Below are 23779 nucleotides of genomic sequence, written 5' to 3'. Positions count from 1 at the left end.
TTCCATTTTGGATGCTGATAAGGGCAATGGCTCCTCAGGGGAGTGCAGCCAGAGGCAAGCTTGTGGCACCATAGGCAACTCAGCTGTACAGCGGTGGAGGAAGAAGTTTGGAAGGAAAAAGTGATAGGGGATTCCATAGTTGGGATCAGACAGGCATTTCTGCAGCAGTAAACGTGACTCCGGCGTGGTGTGTTGCCTCCCTGGTGTCAGGGTCAAGGATATTATGGAGCGGTTGCAGGACATCCTTCGGGGGAGAGGGATCAGCCAGAAGTCGTGGTCCACATTGGTACCAACGACATAGGTAGGAAGAGGGATGACATCCTGAAAGCTGATTTCAGGGAGTTAGGAAGGAAATTAAAAAGCAGGACCTCAGGAGCAATAATCTAAGGATTACTCCCAGTGCCACGTGCTAGTGAGCATAGGAATAGGGGGATTGATCGATTAAATATGTGGCTGGAAAACTGGTGTAGGAGGGAGGACATCAGATCTCTGAGGCATTGGGACTGGTTCTGGGGCAGGTGGGACCTGTATAAGCTAGACGAGTTACATCTTAACAGGACTGGGACTGATATACTCGCAGGGAGATTTGCTAGTGCTGATGGGGTGGGTTTAAACTAGCTTGTCGGAGGGTGGGAACCTGAGGGGTGACCCAAATTGGGAAAAAAGTAAAGTTGGTAACAGGAAGTAGTAGTGACTAAAAGGCAGGAGAAACAAAGCAGAGCATTGAGTATGCTTAGAATGTGGAATGATGTCAAAAAGCAGTTAAGGGCACTCTACCTGAGTGCGCTCAGCATTCACAATAAGGTAGATGATCTAAAGACACAAATAGAATTAAATGGGTATGATATAACTGCCATTATGGAATCATGGCTGGCATGGTGACCAAGACTGGGAACTGAATATTCAAGAATATTTGACGTTTAGGAAGGACAGACAAGAAAGGAAAGGAGATGGAGTTGTGCTGATAATAAGCGATGGGATCAGTGCATTAGTAAGGGAGGATCTTGGATCAGAAGAACAATGTGTGGAATCCATTTGGGTGGAGCTAAGAAACAGCTAAGGGCAGCAGACATTGGTTGGAGTTGTTTATAGGCCACCAAAGAGTAGTGGTAATGTTGGGCATGGTATTAATCAGGAGATGAGAGAAGCATGTAGCATGGGCAATACAAAGTGTTGATGTACAAAGGGATCTGAGTGTCCTTGTCCATAAGTCACTGAAAGCTAACATACAGGTGCAGCAGACAACTAGGAAGGTTAATGGAATGTTAGCCTTTATCACAAGAGGATTTGAAGACAGGAGTAATGAAGTCTTGCTTCAACTGTATAGAAGCTTGGTTAAACTGCACTTGGAGCAAAATTGTGTGCAATTTTGGTCCCCTTATCTTAAAAAGGATATTATTACCATAGAAGAAGTGCAATGAAGGTTCACCAGACGTGTTTTAGGGATGGTGGGACTATCTTATGAAGACAGATTGGGGGAACTGGGCATGTATCCTCTTGAGTTTTGAGGAATGGGAGATGATCTCATTGAAATCTATAAAATATTTAAAGGAATAAACAGGGTAGATGCAGGTAAGATGTTTCACCTGGTTGGGAAGTCTAGAACCCAGGGACACAATTTCAAGATAAGGGGGAAGCCACTTAGGACCGAGATGAGATGAAATTTCTTTACTCAGAAGGTTGTGAATCTTTTGGAATTATTTACCCCAGAGGGCTGTGGAAGCTCAGTCATTGAGTATGTTTAAGGGAGAGATTGATAGATTTCTGATTAACAATCACATAAAGGGTTATGGGGGTAGTGTTGGTAAAAGGCATTCAAGTGTTCAATCAGCCATAATCGTATTGAATGGTGGAACAAGTTCGATGGGCTGAATGATCCTCTGTTCCTATGAATATGCAAGAACAAAAGAGTGTAGAAAATTGACAGTCCAGAAAATTTACTGTTTTTCATTCTATATGAATTTTATATTGGCTCATTACTCTTTGAAGTGACCTATGCAGCTTTTGTTTCTGCCTTCTTCCAGGGCTAGTCTTTTTTTTACTAACAATCCCATATAAGATTAGCTCACAGCATCTTTAGATTCATACAGACTAAACCACTTGAAATATTTTTCTTTCAAAGCTGGTTTTACATAGCCTGGATGGGGGAAGCGATTAACAGAGGTTCTGGGCAGTAAATCGGGTGGTTTTTCGCCATATTGTTTGTTACTTTCGTGAAATCTCCGATGCTGCATTTGGTTCTGAGGCGTGTTTCTCCCCAAATCGTTTTTTTTAATGGGTGACAAACAAAAGCTAAAAAGGGTACAATATTCATGGAATCACCATCATGGGCTAAAATAGAAAATACTGTACCAAGAAGCGAAGTCTGGAGTAGGGTCTCCTAATGGATGGAAAATGGAGGAAATGGAAACTGAAGTTTTATTTTGCACAGAATTGATATAGCAACTTGATGCAAGGCTTTTTTTTTAAAAAAAAATGAGCTTCATCGCTCTAATTGAAATGGAAAACATTTTTCACTCTGAAAATAATACATTCACTAATCGGGGGGATTTTTCTAATGGCAGGAAGCGAAGAACCTAGCTTTAGGCGAGCACGGAGCTAAAGTAGATTGTGTGCACAATGACATAAACATGCTAAATAGTTAACTCTCAGATTGGGAGAGGGAGGCAAGGGTTATCAAGTGACCTTAAGTATTTGGATAACTCCTCCATTCCCAAACGAATATAGGATTAATTATTGGTTTGTTCAGAAAACCCTGTTGCCTTCTAATATAATATCGTACCACTTGACACATCCACCTGGTGCCTACGACCGATGCCTTGCCAGTACGCGAGGAGACCATTCTCTTCTTGCTCGTTCCCCTCTTCACCGTTTTCATCCTCAGTGTCATTACCAGCCAAACTCGAGCTTTCATCTCCTGTCGCCGAGTCTAGATCCTCCAAGCTGATCAGAAATCGATCCGCCCCTGAACCACTTCCATCTCTGAATCCCTGACACTCCATCTGTGCAGTCCCTAAAGCTTTTTTGATTGACAAATGTGAGCGGGCAGAGAATTCACAGCGTCGAGTTGTTAGGCGGCTGAATTTTTTTTTAACATCAAAGTCGAAACGCGGGGACAGTTACACTGTACAGAAGATTAAATTTAAGTGTGGTTTGATTGCTTGTCCTGATTTGATATAAAACACGCGCGCGTTATTTTCGAAGTAGGATATTTGTTATAGACTTAGCTCAGAGTGGAGCGTTTTCCACACGGATCACAATCGTTTCTGCCGCGAGCCAGAACTCGCGGAGGCGAATCGCTTCAACGAAAGGGAGGGACTAAAGGGGGAGGAAGCGAGTACGCGAAAGAAATGCAACATCGTGAGTGAATCCGGACTGACGGCAATAATGCGAAAAGAGCAAGGGAAATAAAGATCAGTGTTACAGAAGTTAAAGCAGTTTGGTTCTTCTTGGTTAGTTCATTCAGAGAGAAGGAATACAGTATTACAGTCAGCTGTTAATGATGCCAGAGTTTTAGCCTCAGCGGCCTATGCAGAAGATTGATGGCTTTGTATCATGAACTTTATGACAGCAGCTCCAAATTTGTCTTTGCCAGTTTAGATATAATCCATATTATTTTACTGTCTGACGTGGTTACTTTGAACGTGGGATGATGTTCCGAATTTACTTTTCCTGTACTATATACCTCTCAAGAAACCCTTGATTAGTAGAAATAAAAACAGAAAATGCTGAATCTAAAAATGACCCTTGAGACTCATAACGGGCGCGAAACGTTAACTTCGTTACTCTCTTCACAGATGCTGCCAGACCTGCTGAGATTTTCCAGCATTCTCTGTTTTTATTTCAGATTTCCAGCATTCACAGTATTCTGCTTTCATCCTTGTTTAGAGTTATTTCAAATCAGAAGAGTGTTTCTTCAGTATTTCATCATAAAATAGTCTATGAACCTAGGGTATGCTTTTCTCTGGATGAAATTTATACTGTTTATGGGGGGTGGAGCAGGTGAAGCTGGATAGAAGGCTAGCGATAGTTGGAGGCAAAGGAGAGATTGCCAGAGATGTCATGGACAAAAGGACAAAGGGGTGTTAATGGTAGTGATACTGGCTAAATGAGGTGCTGCTGGTGGCATTAAGGTCAGAAAGCAGGATGTGATAATAGCAGGACAAGGGTAAGCACTTTGGAAAGAACAACATGGACAAGTGACAGATGGCCCTGGTGAGGGTGGGGTGGATGGTGGGAAAAAAAGATTGATGGAAAAAAAGATTGAAAATAGGAAAAAAGGTGGGGAATAAAATGAATAAAAATAAAAATAAATAAAAATAAAATTAAGTGGATGAAAAATAAAAATTAGAAAATGAAAATGAATATTGAAAAAGGGGGTTAAAAAGGATTGGGGGGTAAAAAAGGAGTAGGGGGGCATTTGGCAGAGGCAGTTGAATGGAATGCCTCAATGTTGGTGACCAGGTCCTCCTCTCACTTGGACGTAAGGATGGGGGGCATGAGAGAGGGGTTTAAGAAAAGGTGGTTGTTTGAGTAAAAAAAAGCTCAGTGGTGGTTTGGGGGGTGGGGGGTGTGGGCCGCGGGCGGGTGCGGTGGGGAAGGTTATCTTTACTCCAGGATCATCCTTGAGTGTAGTGAGCAGTTTTGGAAGAGGATAGTAGGGCCTGATCCTGAGAATGATTTATTTCTTAAGTGCTGGTTGAGTAGGGAGAGGATGCTGAGATGGGACCTGGCAATTAATCACATGGTGGTTATAGTAGTTTGAAAGGGGAACATGCTTTATGTAGTTGGGTGGAGTGCATTCCTATGAAGGAAAGGGAGGCAATGTCCGTTAGTGTGGTTTTTCTCAGCTCTAGATTGAAATAAGTGAAAATTCTCAAGGCATGGCATGGGTTGGTTGTTAAACACCTTGCTGGGGTTGGTGGTGGTGGTAAGGACAACCTTTTTAATATTTTTTAACATTAATTCTACTATAACTGTGATGTTGGGTGGTCCATGTTCAGGCGTTCGTTTTTGTTTCTTGGATTGGAGGGCTATTTTAAACTACTCCAGATCCAGGTTTTCTATTCACCCTCTATCCGAGTGCCAGCTGTTTCACATATAGGTCAGTACAATGGATTAACACTAACCTGTGATGAAAGATTTAAAGGTTTATCTCCAGCTTTGTTGCAAACATATCCTTGACCTTGAGAGTGTAACAAATTATCAATGGGAATGTCAACTGCCTTTAAAGTAATTATTACTGATTTCAAGTAACAGGGAAATCAATTTCCATCTGTGCTGGTTAATTACTCTAGAATAAATTTGTTGGTTTATTCATACTGTCGAAAGTGAAGGAAACAAATACCTCCCAGTTTAAGAGGGTTAAATCACATTACTCTTCCAAAATCCAGTCTCATTTCCTGGGATTAAATCTTTTGTGTGTGCACATGCGTTCGTGTGCATTTGTTGATGCAAGGATTAGAAAAGTCAATTGTTCACAATGACCTATAATTTTGATCATTATAAATGTTGCTAATTCTCCATGGTTTTCACCTACGCTGGTAAACTACCTGTTTCTTGCCCCACTACATTTAGTATTTTATGGACATTCGCTTTCAGATTTACATGGGGCTAAGTGAGTAATATCCCTGCCCCAGTGACGGTTCTACTTCTCCATTCAGTGATCCAGACAGTTTTCGAAGTGCACTGAATTATTGTGGTTCAGCATTACACAAGTATTGGATTACTGAGTTTGCAATAGTCTTGACTCCAATATCCCATCATGGGTACCATCTTGACCCTTGCTTTACACTCCCTGAGAAATGAAGACAGTCACTAGACAGTCACTTTTTTTCATTAGGCAAATGGCAATTTGAAATCAACTAGGTAGCTAACAATTACCAGGCTCTCTTCCTAGGTGGTATGGAGAATAGTCCAGTATAAACTCTGCAAGTGCATTGTTGCCCTATTCCTGACCACAGTATGGATTACTACACCTTAGGTTAACTTGTAATTTAGGTGGAATGTCTCTCCAATGAGAGCCTCAATCTCGTTGCCTGTTAATAAGTTAGTGCATAAAACTATTGTCAGTGTATTTTTGATGGCCCATAAATGTAGGTAAATGAAAACAGTAAAAACTGAAGATGTTCGCTGGATTAGCATCTGGAAAAAATATATATTTGAGTTATATTTGAAATGTTAGCTGCATTTACTTGCCTCATCTGAAACTCCAACTGTGTAGCACTCGCTCAATGCTGCACTGAAGTGCCAACCTAGGTTATATGCTCAAGCCTCCAGAGTGAAACATGAACCGACTACCTCCTGACACAGGTGTGAGTTCTACCCACTGACCCTAGGCTGACATCTTTTTATTACATTTTTATTATTATACCTTGATATTAGCAATGTCCTTTACACAAGACGTTAATATCTTGCAACACAAATATACCTTCCTTAATAGCATTGGTATCTTATAAATACAAAATATTGACAAATAAATCAAATAGAGAACTCAGGAGAAACTTTTTTTTACCAGGGTGGTAAGAAAATGAAATGTGCTGCAAGCAGGAGTAGTTGAAGCAAATAGCATAGATGCAGTTAAGTTGAAACCAAATAATCCAGAGACAAAGGACTGGAATATATTAACAGCTGTTGGGCAAATTCAGGAACCGACACTAGCAGCTCCCCGTTTCTCACTCAAGTGACAATTCTGTACTTGTGAGTCTAAATGGTGGGTGTTGGGCAGGTTAGATGACCAATGCCAATATAATAACCTAACCAGATCCTTTCCTTTTTCCACACATGGCACACTTTCAAACAGACAATTACTGGATAGTCATCTGTAGTGGAAATCCTGGCTATGGATTTGCCCCACTTACTGCTCCCTCCCTGCAACACCATCCCAATCCCAGTATAACTAGGGCCATTCTAGTTGAGATCTGTTGGCTCCCTAGGATTTTCTGTTTTTTTAATTCCTTCTTGGGATGTAAGCTTTACTGGCAAGGCCAGAATTTATTGCCCACCCCTAATTGCCCTTGAGAAGGTGGTGGTGAGCTGCCTTCTTGAACCGCTGCCGCCCATGTGGTATAGGTACACCGAATGCTGTTAAGAAGGGAATTCCAGGATTTTGACCCAGTGACAGTGAGGGAACCGTGATATAGTTTCAGGTCAGGATGGTGTGTGGCTTGGAGGGAAACTTGGTGGTGCATCAGCTGCCCTTGTTCTTCTAGTTGGTAGAGGTCGCAGGCTTGGAAGGAGCTGGTGAGTTGTAGTACACCTGCCACTGTGCTTCCGTAGCGGAGGGAGTAAATGTTTAAGGAGGTGGGTGCAGTGCCGTTCTTTGTTTTGGGTGGTGTCAAACTTCTTGAGTTGTGTTGGTGCTGCACTCATCCAGGTGAGTGGAAAGTATTCCATCATGTTCCTGACTTGTGCCTTGTAGATGATGAAAAGGGATTGGAGAGTCATGAGGTGAGTTACGCACCACAGAATTCCCAGCCTCTGATCTGCACTTGTAGCCACAGTATTTATGTGGCTGGTCCAGTTCAGTTTCTGGTCAGTGGTAATGCCCAGGATGTTAGAGCATTCAGCAAAAGCAATGCTGTTGAATGCCAAGGGAAGATTGTTAGATTTTCTTTTGTTGGAGATGGCCCTTGCCTGTCATTTGTGTGGCACGAATGTCACTAGCCATTTTGCTTTTGTGAAATATAATTTCAATTTGTTTAAATATAATTTTTGGATTATGGGAACCATCTGGAAAAATATTTCAATTTGGCAATTATTCTCAGAAGAATGAAATTCAAGCTACTGCTGAACCAACGTGTATAGTAATTGCAGTAACAACTTATGTAATGGGCCAAAATACACCTATCTTGGTGCCATTAATTTGCTATACAGCACAGTGTTCATATGAGTATTGATTTTTAGCATTGAATTATATGCAAGAATGAAATACTGGAATCTAGCAGAATAAGTGAGAATCATTTGGAACAGTAATAAGATGCAAAATAATTCAATATTCACGACACAAGAATATTAATAAATTTGAGCCTTGGCATGCAATTACTTAAATTGTTTCACCCTTGAAGTTTATTCCTATTCCTAACTGAATCTTATTCCATATATTTGGATAAATATTTTCCTCATTGTCCTAAGTGCTTATATGGTTTAAAATGCTTAACTACAAGTTACAAAGTCCAAAAGTATAATAAGGCTTTGCTGGCAAAGATTAAGAGTACTGGAATATTTGGAGCAATGTTATGTTGAATGGCATTCTCATTACGTTTTTTTTTTGTAATCACTTGATAACAAATAGAGAGGCTCACAGTATGGTGTTGTACACCAATGATGGCAAACAAAAGCATAAAACCAAAATAAAGGGGTTTGTAAAATTCAAACTTGTACAACCAGAATTTTCAAAATTAAACCATCTTTGTGGCTGAAAGTAAGATTTTGTTTGTGGATTGTCCAGGTTTGTTGATAACTGGTGAGAAATGATGCTTTGTAAAGAGCAAGTGAGCAAATGAATCGGATGTGACATCAAGAAAACCTACACAAATGGCAGGAAGTGAAAGGAATTTACCATCTGGTGTTAGAAGACAAGAGGAATCACTTGTGTTGGGATTATCTAAATTTAAGTACTGTCTAAAGTTCCGTGATTTAGTTCTAGGGCTGCATTATCCTTTGATGCTGTCCTGTTAAAGCTTAGTGCAAGAGGATCTTGACATACAATCCCATTAAGGTAGCTATATTGAAGCTATATTGCTATATACTGAAGCTATATTGAATTCATTTTTTAAAACCTGGGAATAAAAACTGGGACCAGTAAAACCTGATTGTTATAAAGATCCATTTAGTTCACTAATGCCCTTTAGGAAAAGAAACCTTCTGTCCTTACTCAGTCTGGCCTTTGTGCCTCCAGTTCCACGTTGTGGTTGTCTCGTAACTGCCTTCTGAAGTAGCTTAGCAAACCACTCAATTCAAGAAGGCATACCATAACTATCTTCTCAAAGCAACTAGGGTTGTGCAATTAATGCTGGCCTTACTGATGATACACATCCAGAGAATGATTTTTTTTTAAAAAGCTGAATTTAAGGCAGTTCAGTTGTAGAAAACATCAAATTGGACTTCTAACATCTGAGTGATGTAACAGGTGGTCCCCAACAGTTCACTGTTTGGGGTGAAGAAAGAATATTGTGAAGATTTGTGCCAACGCCTTGATCGCTTAGCAAAATATTGAATCAACAGTGGGAACTATAGTAATTTGTATGTGATTTTTTTCCCCCCAAAATGGTTACATATACTCTTTGCTGTGTCCTGCAATATTTCACTGCTTTGAAGGTAATGCTGGCTTAATAAGTGTATCCAATATTATGTGACCACCTGTTGCATTCCAGTTCCATGCCCTGGTCACCAGGGGTGATCCGGATGCATATTTTCTAAATGCATATTGATTTTCTCTTTCTAACAGTATCCTTTTTGAGTTAATATTTCATATTACTTCCCTCTTTTCATTTTATCATGGTGATATTTGCTTTTCAATTTTTTGTACAGCTTTTTTTTGTCTCCCTCATTCGTCTCTACCCCTTTTCTTCTCCTTCCCCGCCCCTGCCATGTTTGAGCTGTAAGAGTAATGAAGATCTTTCCCTTTGGCTGTCTGCCTTCCCTGCTCTTGACACTGTTACTTTTCACCATTCATTTTAAAGCTATTGCTGCTTGTACCTATTCTGACCTTAATTGCTTCTCTTGAATTAAAAGTTTGCCTTCATCCTTCATCATTACATGTTACAGTGCCACCCTGGTCTTCCCTCTGAGTGTCCAGCTCATTCTTTAGCTACCTCTCCTTGACCAGCTTGCTCTGTGGCAGTTCTCCAACCTGTAATCATCAATGCCAGTGCTGCTCATTTATCATCCCATTTCCAGCCATCCTTCATTCCCCCTTTGCAAGCTCTGGTCATGTGCAGTCCTTGCTCCTCTGTATAAAATCAATAATTTAAAACACAAATTTATAAATGTGCTTTATGTTCTCCTGCATTTTAGCAGGAGCAGACTTGAATTTTTAATCTTCATTATAAGCACTAAGGAAAGTATATAAGAAATCCTTTTTTACTCTAACTGAAACTTTCTTTTTATTGCCAAATGTACTACATGTTAAATGCAAAGATGTTTACGTTATGTTTGTATTTTAATAAAGCTGCATTCTAGGCTTCTGATTAGATTTTTAGAAAAATTGTTTACCATAGTTAAAAATATTTTCTGCAGTTCCACAGTTTAGACTATATTTGCAGGGAACTCTTCCCTCCTGTAAATATATTCATTTACTACTCTGTTTTGTTCCATTTGTCCTCTCCCCTATTTTGTCCTGTTTGATTATAGATGGCACTTGGTTTTGACTCCCTACATGCAATGCCTAGTGGTAAACAAGAATTTGAAGCTATTTATTTGTAAGCCTCATAGATTCTGGGGGAAAGTATTTTGAAGGTGGGAAAAAAAACACTAATTGTCAGCCCCTTTTGCAGAAATGTAATAAAGCATTTAACTGATAGGAGTGCACTCTCAGATCAGAAACTTCCCATGAAAAAATCCCTAGGTGATTATAGAACAGCAAAATATGACCAAAGTGCCATATGGTTTACATGTCTGTTACAGTTTATCAAATTGTTGATTTTTCATGTCTTTATGTAAAAATGCTGCAAGTAGTTCAGTTAAGACTGCGCAGTGAGTTCTAACTTGTTTCGACTTCTGAAAACGATTTAAGTCTGGGCCCTTGTACTGATTAAATTCCAGTTGCACATGTCTGAGTAATGTTTATTTTGATTGTTCCAGTAGTCCAAAGTGGTTGAAATGACAGCTAAAGTTTATATTTTTAGTGACCTAGCAGCTAGATTAAATCTATTAAGTGTGACATTAAGGCCCTGATTTTTACAAGGTTTTTTTGATGAAGAACTCTGAAACAGGCCACAATTTTAGGATTCAATACAAATGCTGATTAATATGGAAATTGTGAAATTGCAGTCTGCCCCACGCTGCTGTGCCGCAGGCTGTGCTGTGGCCCCTGCACCTCCCTAAGCCAGCAATCACTAAAATTTAGTTAATGTGATGAAACTTTCCCACTTTCTGCTCTACCCTTGCTGTTAAAGCCCCATCAAATGTTAAACCTTGCTCAATGAAATGTAACTGGGTTTTTATTTGTGGTCTGGGTAATAACAATTGCTGAACAAAGGCCTGACTCTGAAAAAGATATATTTGTGGAGTGTTGTTAAATATCACCATTAAGACTAATTACAGTGAATCGCCATGAGTCAAACTTGGATGACTCAATTCCAGCTATGTTGAAGTTGTCAACCATTTTTACCAGCAAAATAGCAAATCCCATAGAACAATGCCCATGATGAGCCAAAATTCTGCACTCTTCACTCTGGACTAACCAAATTTGTTTAAGTTTGTCATATGAACACGCCAACCAATCAGAGCGGAATTAGACACACGAGTGTGAAATTGTGGAGCGCTGGACAAGCCATCATTTGATATTGAGATCTCCCTGTGAAAGGGTATGTAAAACCTGCAAGTATCGCACAACCTATGAGAAAGTTACTTGTTCTCAATCAGAGAGAAGGAGAAGTTGATACCACAAGTGGGAAACCATGGCGAGAAGCGGACATCGCAAAGGAGTAGGAGATTCCGCCATCATATTTACCCAGCATTATGAAACACAGGACGAGCATCTTGTAACAGTTCGACACACTGGCATTTTCAGCAGCAAGGAAGAGAATGCAAACAGCTGCCTATCCCAACATTGAAGAAGCTCTGCTAAAGTGGTTCAGGTTATTGAAGCCATTGATATGAAGCAGGAGTACAATCCAGCTATACTAGAGGTCACATTCATGATGAAAAAAAACATAGAAGGTGGTGATGGAAGCCACAATTACCAACTGCTTCCACCAGGCTCGGTTTAAACAGGTTAAGACTACACAATATAGAGGAGGAGCAGGGCGAGGCCACCCAACCACTATGATGAGCCACTTTACCTATGGCTGTGGGAGCTGGCATGGAAATTCCAGCAAAGACAACCTTGGAAACTTATGTGGTGGTGGATGATGATGTATGATACATGACAGAACTGACTTGATGCTGTCGTAGATGCGATATGTTCTTCAAACAAGGAGTCCGAGGAGGCCAATGACCGTGAAATGTCCAATGAATGCTCACATGTTCCCTAGCAGATACTGCGAAGGCCGAAGAGATGCTCCAGGATTTTGCACTGCAGCATGGAAAAGCCTAAAGCATGTGTGACTGCATTGACGATATGGCAGACTGTATTGAGCATATCCGAAAATACGCCAAGCAGAAAAAGATAGAATTTTTCCATTTTTAAAGTGTGAACAAATTGAATAAAAACTTCATGCATTTACTCCTTTATTTTGTTTTCATTTGGCGTTTGAATTTGTTGTTTTTGCCATAGATTACATTTGTGGGCACATATAAGACATATTCATGTGGGGACATGGGCCTCCTTGACAATCTCAATTCTCTGTTTAACGCTAATTTGGAGGTAGTTCCCCTGGGATTCGACTCATCGGGATCTGACTGTATTTGAATTTTTTAGACCAATTTCCTTCTCGAAACTTTTTCAAGATTTCAACTTTGACCTTTACCCCATGAGTATGTCTCCATCTTTATTTTGTTGCCTGCAAAATGTTTTAAAAATGATTTGATTTTAATGCTTTTCATTTCCTGATTGGATGTCTGTGAAAATTCTTTAAAGTGACTGGAGAGTTTGACATTACTGTGGCTCCACACTGGAACCCCATTGAAGAATGCTGTAATCCACTACACATTGAGAGGGGTAAAGTTCTTGCTACAGAGATCACTAGATCTCTAATCTGGCCTAAGCATTTTTCCTTTCTTTGAAGGAGTTAGCCCTATTTTTGTTGTTTGTACTACATTATTGTCTGGCTGTCGCAGCAACTTTCAGTTTCCTTGTACTTCTTGCATACGGATACATACATCTTTAGGATAAGCTTGCCTCCTCTTTGCTCCCATTTTCATGGCCTGCTGTTCGCTTTTATATGTATGTTTCGTTTGAATTTGAGTTCACACCCATGTGATGACTGTTTTCCACGTTTATGATCAGTCTCATTTGAGACCTGCTTACCTTCCTGCCCTGTTCCCTAGCCATGTAGTTTTCGATTGCAGCTTTATGGTCCTTGCAAATGTTTGTTCCTACCTGTTTTAGGTGAAACCCAACTCTTCCATACCAGCCCCTTTTGTTTTGAAAGTATTGCAATAATTTGTGAAGGTAGTGATGTTTTTACACCAGATTGCTAACCAATCATTTATATCTTCAATTTTCCTGGTGTATCCTCCTTTCACAAACAGCAGAAGCATTCTGGGAAACAATATTTTGTATTTCATATCTTTGATTTGTATGATGAGCCCTGTGTATGTAACTTTTAAGGCCCCAGTGTTACTGCTGTCCTAACTTTGATCCCCAATCTCCTTTTGTTGAGTATATTGGTTCAAACAATCTTAAGTAAATACTGATTTTGTAGCTGCAATTGTGATTGACACTATTTTATATATATATTTAAGGAGCTTAAGATAATCAATTTCATTCTGGGCAATAAGAAAGACCAGATGTTTATGAAGTTTCTGGATAAATTGAAAGTAGTACAGCAGTGCTGGCAAAAGTCGCATTCAGAGCTGATAAATCAACTACATAAGCTACATGAAAAGACAAAAGCTGCAAATGATGAAAGTGGACACAGCTTCATATTTATAGGGTCGGCATGAGGATATTTGCTGCCCTAGGCAAACATTCAGCCTGCTGTCCCACCCCCCAATTCTGCGCATGCACACAACATACTACACACCCACCCTTTTTGAAAATGAATTACTTACGGGTAGTTATCTCCAGCCTGCCTTCATTTTGATCTGAACCTCCCACTGTTCTGCAGCACCATGTTCCCTCGGCGTGCCCACTAGATTCCTGTGCTCATGTGGAATCAGCATTTTTGATTAACTGGCATCACCCATTCCCCATGCATGCCGAATACACAAACAACTTTTAAATGATAAACTTTTAAATTTATTTCTTTGCATGTATATTACATGATGACTTAAATACTAAAAATTTGAGTTTTTGGAGAGACACTGAAGTACTAAGCAATGATGAGATTTAAATCTTTACAATTCATGTGGGACATTCAAACATAATTGACAAACACCTGTATTATCACTGAGCAGGTTAAATTCAAGCTGATGTTCCTCTGACATATCCTCCTTCTTCCTTAACCGAGGTTTTCCACCCACGGTCGTTGATAGGGCCCTCAACCGTGTCCGGCCCATCTCCTGTGCATCTGCCCTCACACCTTCTCCTCCCTCCCAGAAACATGATAGGGTCCCCCTTGTCCTGACTTATCACCCCACCAGCCTCCGCATTCAAAGGATCATCCTCCGCCATTTCCGCCAACTCCAGCATGATGCTACCACCAAACACATCTTCCCTTCACCGCCCCTGGTGGCATTCCATAGGAATCGCTCCCTCCGGGACACCCTGGTCCACTCCTCCATCACCCCCTACTCCTCAACCCCTGCCTATGGCACCTCCCCATGCCCATGCAAAAGATGCAACACCTGCCCCTTCTCTTCCTCTCTCCTCACCGTCCAAGGGCCCAAACACTCCTTTCAAGTGAAGCAACATTTCACTTGCATTTCCCCCAACTTATTCTACTGTATTCGTTGCTCCCAATGCGGTCTCCTCTACACTGGAGAGACCAAACGTAAACTGGGCGACCACTTTGCAGAACACCTGCGGTCTGTCTGCAAGAAAGACCCAAACCTCCCTGTCGCTTGCCATTTTAACACTCCACCCTGCTCTCTTGCCCACATGTCTGTCCTTGGCTTGCTGCATTGTTCCAGTGAAGCCCAACGCAAACTGGAGGACCAGCACCTCATCTTCCAACTAGGCACTTTACAGCCTTCCGGACTGAATATTGAATTCAACAACTTTAGGTCTTGATCTCCCGCCTCCATCCCCCCCCTTTCCGTTTCTTCCCCCTTCCTTTTGTTTTTACCAGTAATTTATATAGATTTTTCTTTTCCCACCTATTTCCGTTATTTTTAAATCTTGTATGCCCTGCTAGTTTTTCCACCCCACCCCCACTAGAGCTGTACCTTGAGTGCCCTACCATCCATTCTTAATTAGCACATTTGTTTAGATAATATCACCACCTTCAACACCTCTGTTCCTTTGTCTGTGACATCTTTTGATTATCTGCTCCTATCACTGCTTGCTTGTCCCTACAGCCACACCACCCCCACCCCCAACCTTAAACCAGCTTATATTTCACGCCTCTCCTAATATTCACTCAGTTCTGTTGAAGGATCATGAGGACTCGAAATGTCAACTCCTTTCCTTTCTTCTCCGCCGATGCTGCCAGACCTGCTGAATTTTTCCAGGTAATTCTGTTTTTGTTTTGAAAACGCCTGGTTGGTTTAAACCAGTGTCTTGAGACAACTCTCATTGCTCTGGTGACGATTTCTCACCTATCATCTTTTCTTTACGATGCTAATGAAGTTGTGTTGCTAAATGCATTGATTCCCCCAAGGTGTCTCACTCATTGCTGTTAGGTGTGCAAATGACTATTAGATGTATAATATCTGAAACTACCCTTATAAGTTCACTTGTGATTTTTTGTTTCTGCAGCCTCATCATATAGAACATTGTCTGGCCATGTCTTATCAAAATGTTTGCAACCCTAAAAATTGATTTATTTTACTGTGATGAATTCTGAATTGTAATTCAAAACCATTGATTTTGTGGTTTCAAATGCAAACAATTGAGTTTGCCTTACTCTTAAAGAATCCTGGCTGTTTCTCCTTTTCATATTTGTTCCTTAATCTCACAAATACAACATGGTGCTGGGGTTCTCAAATCCCTTGGTGATTATAGAACAAAATAACCAAATGAGAAATCAACAGTTATTTTAGTACAAGTTAAAAAAGACCCTGAAATATTTGTCAATTCCAAAGTACTTTCGCCTGACTAAATTGTTGGTGCAGAAATTGTGATAACAAAGAATGTTGAAGCTAGAATATCCATAAAGAAACATGTTACACTTCCAGCAAATGAATATATACTGGCAGCTATGCACACCACAATTTTTAGTAATAGCAGTTAAGCTAGCAGATTATGGCACAGAGGGTTTATTGCCATTTAATAGGAAATCTCAAAATGTTGTATCAGACTTGCCAATTCTGTCAGCACTGCGCTAAGACAATAACCACTTGAAATTGTTATTTTTAAAATATTGCCATTCAGTTGCTAGACTTTGATTACTTGTCAAAAACTTAATTTAAAATATTTGCATTTCATTTCTGTATATGTTACTAAGTGCAGTAGCATTTGCCTCCATTGTGCTAATTTGTCCCAATTCTTTTTGCTCCCCATATTACGTTTTAGAACAGAAATAAAACACAAACATTCGATCGAGTTTAACAACAGAGACACTTAAAAAGCCAATTCAAGATAGTTTAAATCTTTGATAAAAGCAAAAAACTGCAGATGCTGGAAATCCAAAACAAAAACAAATACCTGGAAAAACTCAGCAGGTCTGACAGCATCTGCGGAGAGGAACACAGTTAACGTTTAGAGTCCGTATGACTCTTCAATAGAACTGCTTTTCACTAGCACATTGACCACTAAAAGATGCCATAATTCGCACCTAATTAAAGGATGGTGGGTGCATTGTCACAATGATCGTGCTAGGTGGTCTGGCTGTTCCACAACTCATTTTAAAAGGTTATTAAAACAGTGATCAAGATGAAATGTTACAACTACTGCTGAAAGGAAAACACAGCTGGAGTAATGGACACAATCCCTTCCTTTCAGTTTGAATAACCTAATCTGCTGGAAAGTGGAAACAAATTAGCTATTTTCTCATCAATGCAAATCCAGCTGGCTTTAAGTTTTTTGTTTCTTTTAAAAAGCTGGCATTGTCCCGCCACCCCAAACAGTTCCATCCTAGGTGACCGCCTAGTGAATGTGCCAGCTGTCCTATACTTATTGAAGAACAAAGAACAAAGAAAAGTACAGCACAGGAACAGGCCCTTCGGCCCTCCAACCCTGCACCGATCATATTGCCTGTCAACTAAAACATTTTGCACTTCAGGGGTCCGTACCCCGCACATCTCTATAGTTTTCTCCTCTCACCTTAAATCTATGTCTCTTAGTAATTGACTCTTCCACCCTGGGAAAAAGCTTCTGACTATCTACTCTGTCCATGCCACTTATAATTTTGTAAACTTCTATCAAGTCGCCCCTCAAACTCCATCGCTCTAGTGAGAACAATCCGAGTTTCTCCAACCTCTCCTCAGAGCTAATAACCTCCAGACCAGGCAGCATCCTGATAAACCTCTTCTGCATCTTCTCCAATGCCTCCATATCCTTCTGATAATGTCTGTGGCTAACTTTCATTGAGAATGGTGTCGGCTTTGACAAGCCCATGTGATGAGCATGGCGCTTAGTACTTATACATTGTAGGAGAAGACCAAGTTGGTTGCTGAGTCAATTGAAAAGGTAGATTTCAAGCTCTTCGATGGCTGGTTGTTGCAATTCAAATCAATGTTCAACATTGTGTTTTCTACAGTGTGTTGACAGTGGTAGTATGGATGTTACTATCTGACTGGAATGAGCACTGACTCATTCAGCGGTATTTGTATTTATAACTGGTAATGGATAATACTTTGCCCAATTTAACAATTGGTACTCATTTTAAAAAAATTTTTTTTATTAAATAAAATGACATTATTCTCTGCTTTAATTTTAGGTCTTGGAAGCATTTACAAGACGTCTACTCAAGACTGGAGCCCTACTTCATAAAGATGTAGCTAATTTGACCAAATATCAAATTGTTCTTTCGCGGGAACAATTTAGAAAAAACCCTCCGACACACGTTGTGGTAAATAGCCATGTTTTATCATCTTAACATATTTGGTGGGTTATAACATAGTTGGCAGGTATAACTACCTAATTCTTTGGTTGATATTTTGTAATTGTACAGCACTGTGGGTGTACCTACACCACATGGACTGCAGTAGTTCAAGAAAGCAGCTCACCACAGCCGCCTTATGAGCTTGTCTTATGAGGAGAGATTGAGCAGTTTAGGCCTATACTCACTAGAGTTTAGAAGGATGAAAGGAGATCTAATTGAGGTATTATAAGGTGCTAAATGGGATAAACAAAGTAGACGTGGAGTGGATGTTTGTCCTTGTGGTGCATTCTAGAATGAGAGACCATAGTTTTAGGCTAAGGGGTGGTAGATTTAAATCAGAGATGAGGAATTACTTTTCTCAAAGGGTTGTGAATCTGTGGAATTCACTACCTCAAAGTGTAGTGGATGCCGGGATTCATTTAAAGAGGAGATAGACAGATTTTTAATTAGTAATGGGTTGAAACGTTATGGAGAGGGGGCGGAAAATTGGAATTAGGCCGAAATGAGATCAGCTTTGATCGTATTGAATGGCGGGGCAGGCTCGAGGGGCTGAATTGCTTACTCCTGCTCCTAGTTCTTATGTTCTCAAGGGCAATTTGGATGAGCAATAGCAAAACCCACATCCCAATAACGTATTTTTAAAAAAAATTAATTTTCAGTGCCAGGGAGGTTATTTGATAGTGATTTGCACCATGAGTGCTAATAGCCCCACTGTAAAATCTGGGCCATTACCTTTTATATTGTTGCAATATTATTCTTTAGTGCTATCCACTGCAGTGTCGAAAAGCTTGTATTTTAAAAGCATATGCATTTCAATGTTATCACTAAGTGCCTTTCTTACCGTACCATGTTTTCTGTCCTGAAATTCATGTTTCTCCAATGTTAATAGTAACATTGAGCTAAAAGTCTGGCTGTTTGAGAATACAGTTTGAACCAATTTTGTCTTTGTTGTTTTCAATGACAGTAGTAATGTCAAAATAAAATGATTATTCTTGCCTCTAAGTTACTTTGGCATCTTGTGACAATGTGTGAAAGTGAGAAAGGAGGAGGGAATTTGCCAAAGTGTTTTCATTCTTGAGCATAGGTAGAATGAGCTGGATTTAGTCCTACTATTGCAGCACCTGCTGGCAAGCCTGGAAGTCATAAGAACATAAATAGGAGCAGGAGTGGGCCATTCAGCCCCTCAAGGCTGCCCTGCCATTCAATAAGATCATGGCTGATCTGCCCCAGGCCTCAACTCCTCTTTTGTGCCAGCTCCTCATAACCCTCAATTCCCTGATATTTCAAAAATATATCTACCTCCTCTTTAAATACCTAGTAATGTAGCCTCCACAACTCCCTGGGATAGAGAATTGCAGTCATTCACTACTGTCCGAGAAGAAATTCCTTCCCATCTCATTTTTAAATGAGTGTCCCCTTATTCTGTCGTCGGAGATCTGGTGCAGGCCTGTGGCTGTTAGCTGAACCCAATTACGTGGTGGAAAACTCATGAATGTGGGTGACCTGGGCTTGCTGCTAGATCATGTGGTGGGGGCAGCTCTGACATTGGGAAGCCCGCATCACCTGAAGCCATACAGCAGCTGCCATTGTATTTAAAAGACAGCCAGCCCCGTGTTAGAGTTGGAAATCACCTTGCAGACTTTTTAAGAAAGTTCTGCAGTTTAAATCTCCATCTGAATTTCTATTGCGCCAGTACAAAAAGATTTTCCAAAGTCTAGGGAAAAGATTCCTCTGCCATCACACAAGATCATTTGGTGACATCAATGAGTTTACCTCAGGTCTGAGATGTCACAGGCCAGCCAGCACATCATCTCCAGCACTTCAAGATGAAGAAGGACTAGGTGGGTGATTCTCATGTTGCCACTACCTCTCCCTTTCCTTGAAGACAGCATCTTTAGTGTCTTCCCCTCAGGGACACATCTGTGATGTCATGGCCCCTCTGCACCTCAGTTGTGTCCTTCCCTTTAAATTTTGGACCCAGTACTTTTGAGCTATGAATTTCCTGCCTGAGACTCCGTCCCTCAGTGTCAGGTCAGCAAATTTTTACACCGAGAAAATGTCTCCAAGATCAATCCAGTGCCCTGTGACTCAGTTTCCTGGAAGTCTACATATAAGTCACCATTTTTCATTGGGCGGATTACTGAAGGCACAAGAGACATATGTGAGTTGGGGAGACAATATTAAATTGTGTCAAACGACATTTAAATTATATGCAAGTGAGCAATTAAGCATATCAATGCTTAATTCAGATGGCGATTTAAACTGCAGAACTTTCTTAAAAAGTCTGCAAGGTGATTTCCAACTCTAACACGGGGCTGGCTGTCTTTTAAATACAATGGCAGCTGCTGTATGGCTTCAGGTGATGCGGGCTTCCCAATGTCAGAGCTGCCCCTACCACATGATCTAGCAGCAAGCCCAGGTCACCCACATTCATGAGTTTTCCACCACGTAATTGGGTTTAGCTAACAGCCACAGGCCTGCACCAGATCTCCGACGACAGAATAAGGGGACACTCATTTAAAAATGAGATGGGAAGGATGTTCACAATGCTGTTAATGGGCAAGTTTCCTGTTTTGTTATCTTCCTGCCGCTGATTTAATCGCTTACATTTTTCCTGCTGCCTGGAGTCTCTTCCACAACCTCCTGTGCAATTCTCTGCGCCTGCCTGCATTCTTGCTCCCTCTAGCAGGCTCCAAAAATGTTCAGCCCGATGATCCAAGATCATGTCTACTATCTGAGCCTGTCACCTCCTCCGACAATGATAGACATCTGTTTAAGGATAAAATACCAAACCATCCAGTTGGCTTGGAAAGCTACAGTGTGAATCAAATACTTTGGTTCCAATCAAAAGTCCCTTAAAGTTGCACCAGAATTGTGGAATTTATCGAGGGTAGACCTTGATAAATAGGAGCTTCTGAATATTTTGCTGCTGTGCAAAAAAAGCTTCAAACAAAACTGTTCAAGTGAAATCGTATTGTCAAAGGAGGAGCAAATCAAATCAACTGAAATTCAGATTGATATTTGACCTGTATGAGTGTAGTAAAAGTACCTTTAAAAATTATGATATTAAGAGTTGTCACTCAATTTCCAAACAAAATCAAATATCATTAAATGTTTTAAGAAGTTGTATAGAGCTTGTAGAGCTGCACTGAAATGAAGTTCACTGAGACAGAATGTGAAGAAACTTGAAAGAGCAAATGTGTTGTCTTAATCTCATGCAACGAAAGCATAACCATATCTATAGCAGATAATCATGATGAGAATCACTGGAGACTTTGGGGAAGGTGGTAATAAGCGCTATCAACTTGCCATTATTCTGAATTAATTCTCATTTTTTCAGGGAGCTCAACGAGGTATGGTGGAAGGAGATTATGCTCTTTGTATTAGCCTTTATCATGGATATGAACTTCTATTACAAATGGGAATGCGATCCTTGTATAACTACCTGGAAGGCATTCTGGATGGATCTAAAGGTAATATGGCAAATGAACCAAAGAAGCACAATATTTCTTATTGTCTGCATGGGTAACTTACTTAATAGATGTCCATGGCATTCATATGCGATTGACAGTTAGCATGGACTTATTGAGAGAATGTTATGTCCGCCTAACTTGATTGAATTTTTTGGGGAAGGAGGGTTAATGAGGGTAGCGTACTTGATGTAATTTGTATGGATTTTAATAAGGCTTTTGACAAGGTCCCACATGGCGACTAGTTAGAAAGTTAAAATCTCAAGATCCAAGGGATAGTGGTAAATTGAATCCAAAGTTGATTCAGTGATAGGAAACCAAGGGTAATGGAGAGGTGTTTTTCTGACTGGATGGTTGTTTCCAGTGATGTTCCTGCAAGGCTCAATACCAGGTTCGTTTTCATTGATATATACCATGAGAAGATTTAGACTGAAATGTAAGGGACCATGATTAAGAAGTTTGTAGATGATACAAAATTGGCTGTATAGTTGATAGTGAGGAAGAAAGCTGTAGACTGCAGGAATGGACTGGTCATGGGGCAGAAGAGTGGCAAGTGGAATTCAGTCTGGAGAAGCATCAAGATAAAAGCAGAATACTGCGGATGCTGGAAATCTGAAAATACAAAATGCTGGAAAAACTCAGCAGGTCTGGCAACATTTGTAGAGCGAGAAACAGAGTTAATGTTTCGAATCCATATAACTTCTTCAGAGCTAAAGAGAAGTAGAAATGTAATGGATTTTATACTGTTTATGAGGGGGTGGAGCAGGTGAAGCAAGATAGAGGTCAGGCATTGGTGGGAGCTAGGGTAAGATCATAAGACATAGGAGCAGAAATTAGGCCTTTTGGCCCATCGAGTCTGCGCCCCCATTCAATCATGGCTGATAAGTTTCTCAACCCCATTCTCCCGCCTTCTCCCTGTAACCTTTGATCCCCTTACCAATCAAGAACCTATCTATCTCGGTCTTAAATACACTCAATGACCGGGTCTCCACAGCCTTCTGTGGCAATGAATTCCATAGATTCACCATTCTTTGGCTAAAGAAGTTTCTCCTCATCTCTGTTCTAAAAGGTCTTCCCTTTACTCTGAGGCTGTGCCCTCGGGTCCTAGTCTCTCCTGCTAATGGAAACATCTTCCCCATGTCCACTCTATCCAGGCCTTTCAGTATTCTGTAAGTTTCAATCAGATCCCCCCTCATCCTTCTAAACTCCATCAAGTATAGATCCAGAGTCTTCAAACGTTCCTCATATGTTAAGCCTTTCATTCCTGGGATCATTCTCGTGAACTTCCTCTGGACCCTCTCCAGGGCCAGCACATCCTTCCTGAGATACGGGGCCCAAAATTGCTCACAATATTCTAAATGTGGTCTGACCAGAGCCTTTTAAATCCTCAGCAGTACATCCCAGCTTTTATATTCTAGTCCTCTCGAAATAAATGCCAACATTGCATTTGCCTACCTACTGACTCAACCTGCAAGTTAACCTTAAGAGAATCCTGGACTAGGACTCCCAAGTCCCTTTGCACTCCAGATTTCTGAATTCTCTCCCCATTTAGAAAATAGTCTATGCTTCTATTCTTCCTACCAAAGTGCATGACCTCACACTTTCCCACATTGTATTCCATCTGCCACTTCTTTGCCCATTCTCCTAACCTGTCCAAATCTTTCTGCAACCTCCCCACCTCCTCAATACTACCTGTCCCTTCACCTATCTTTGTATCATCTGCAAACTTAGCCAGAATACCCACAGTTCCTTCATCTAAATCATTAATGTATAAAGTGAAAAGTTGTGGTCCCAACACTGACCCTTGCGGAACTCCACTAGTCACCGGCCGCCATCCTGAGAAGGACCCTCTTATCCCCCCTCTCTGCCTCCTGCCAGACAGCCAATCTTCTATCCATGCTAGTACCTTGCCTCTAACACCATGGGCTCTTATCTTACTGAGCAGCCTCCTGTGCGGCACCTTGTCAAAGGCCTTCTGGAAGTCCAAGTAGATAACATCCTTTGGCTCTCCTTTGTCTAACCTACTCGTTACGACCTCAAAGAATTCTAACAGATTTGTCAGGCGTGACCTCCCCTTGATGAAACCATGTTGACTTTGCCCTATTTTACCATGCACTTCCAAGTATTCTGAAATCTCATCCTTAATAATGGACTCTAAGATCTTACCAACGACCGAGGTCAGGCTAATCAGCCCGTAATTTCCTGTCTTTTGCCTCACTCCCCTCTTAAACATGGGGGTTACATTAGCGATTTTCCAGTCCTCTAGGACCTTCCCTGACTCCAGTGATTCCTGAAAGATCACCACTAACACCTCTAGTATCTCTTCAGCTATCTCCT

General features: G+C 40.7%; 1 protein-coding gene across 4 annotated transcripts in view; it reads left to right on the top strand.

The window, feature by feature from the left end:
• fancm (FA complementation group M) overlaps nucleotides 1-23779 on the top strand; it is a 125877-nt gene that overhangs the window by 35437 nt on the left and 66661 nt on the right. For all 4 annotated transcript variants that reach the window (XR_005946289.1, XM_041214698.1, XM_041214699.1 and 1 more), the window contains exons 5-6: nucleotides 17808-17939; nucleotides 21313-21445. Coding sequence is in view for 3 of the 4 variants with exons in the window: in XM_041214698.1 (XP_041070632.1) it covers nucleotides 17808-17939; nucleotides 21313-21445 (265 nt within the window). In the remaining variant the exon portion in view is untranslated. The remainder of the gene's footprint in view (nucleotides 1-17807; nucleotides 17940-21312; nucleotides 21446-23779) is intronic.

Source organism: Carcharodon carcharias, chromosome 20 (genome assembly GCF_017639515.1).
Source record: "Carcharodon carcharias isolate sCarCar2 chromosome 20, sCarCar2.pri, whole genome shotgun sequence".
Taxonomy (NCBI): domain Eukaryota; kingdom Metazoa; phylum Chordata; class Chondrichthyes; order Lamniformes; family Lamnidae; genus Carcharodon; species Carcharodon carcharias.
This window is presented reverse-complemented; position numbering and strand designations above follow the sequence as displayed.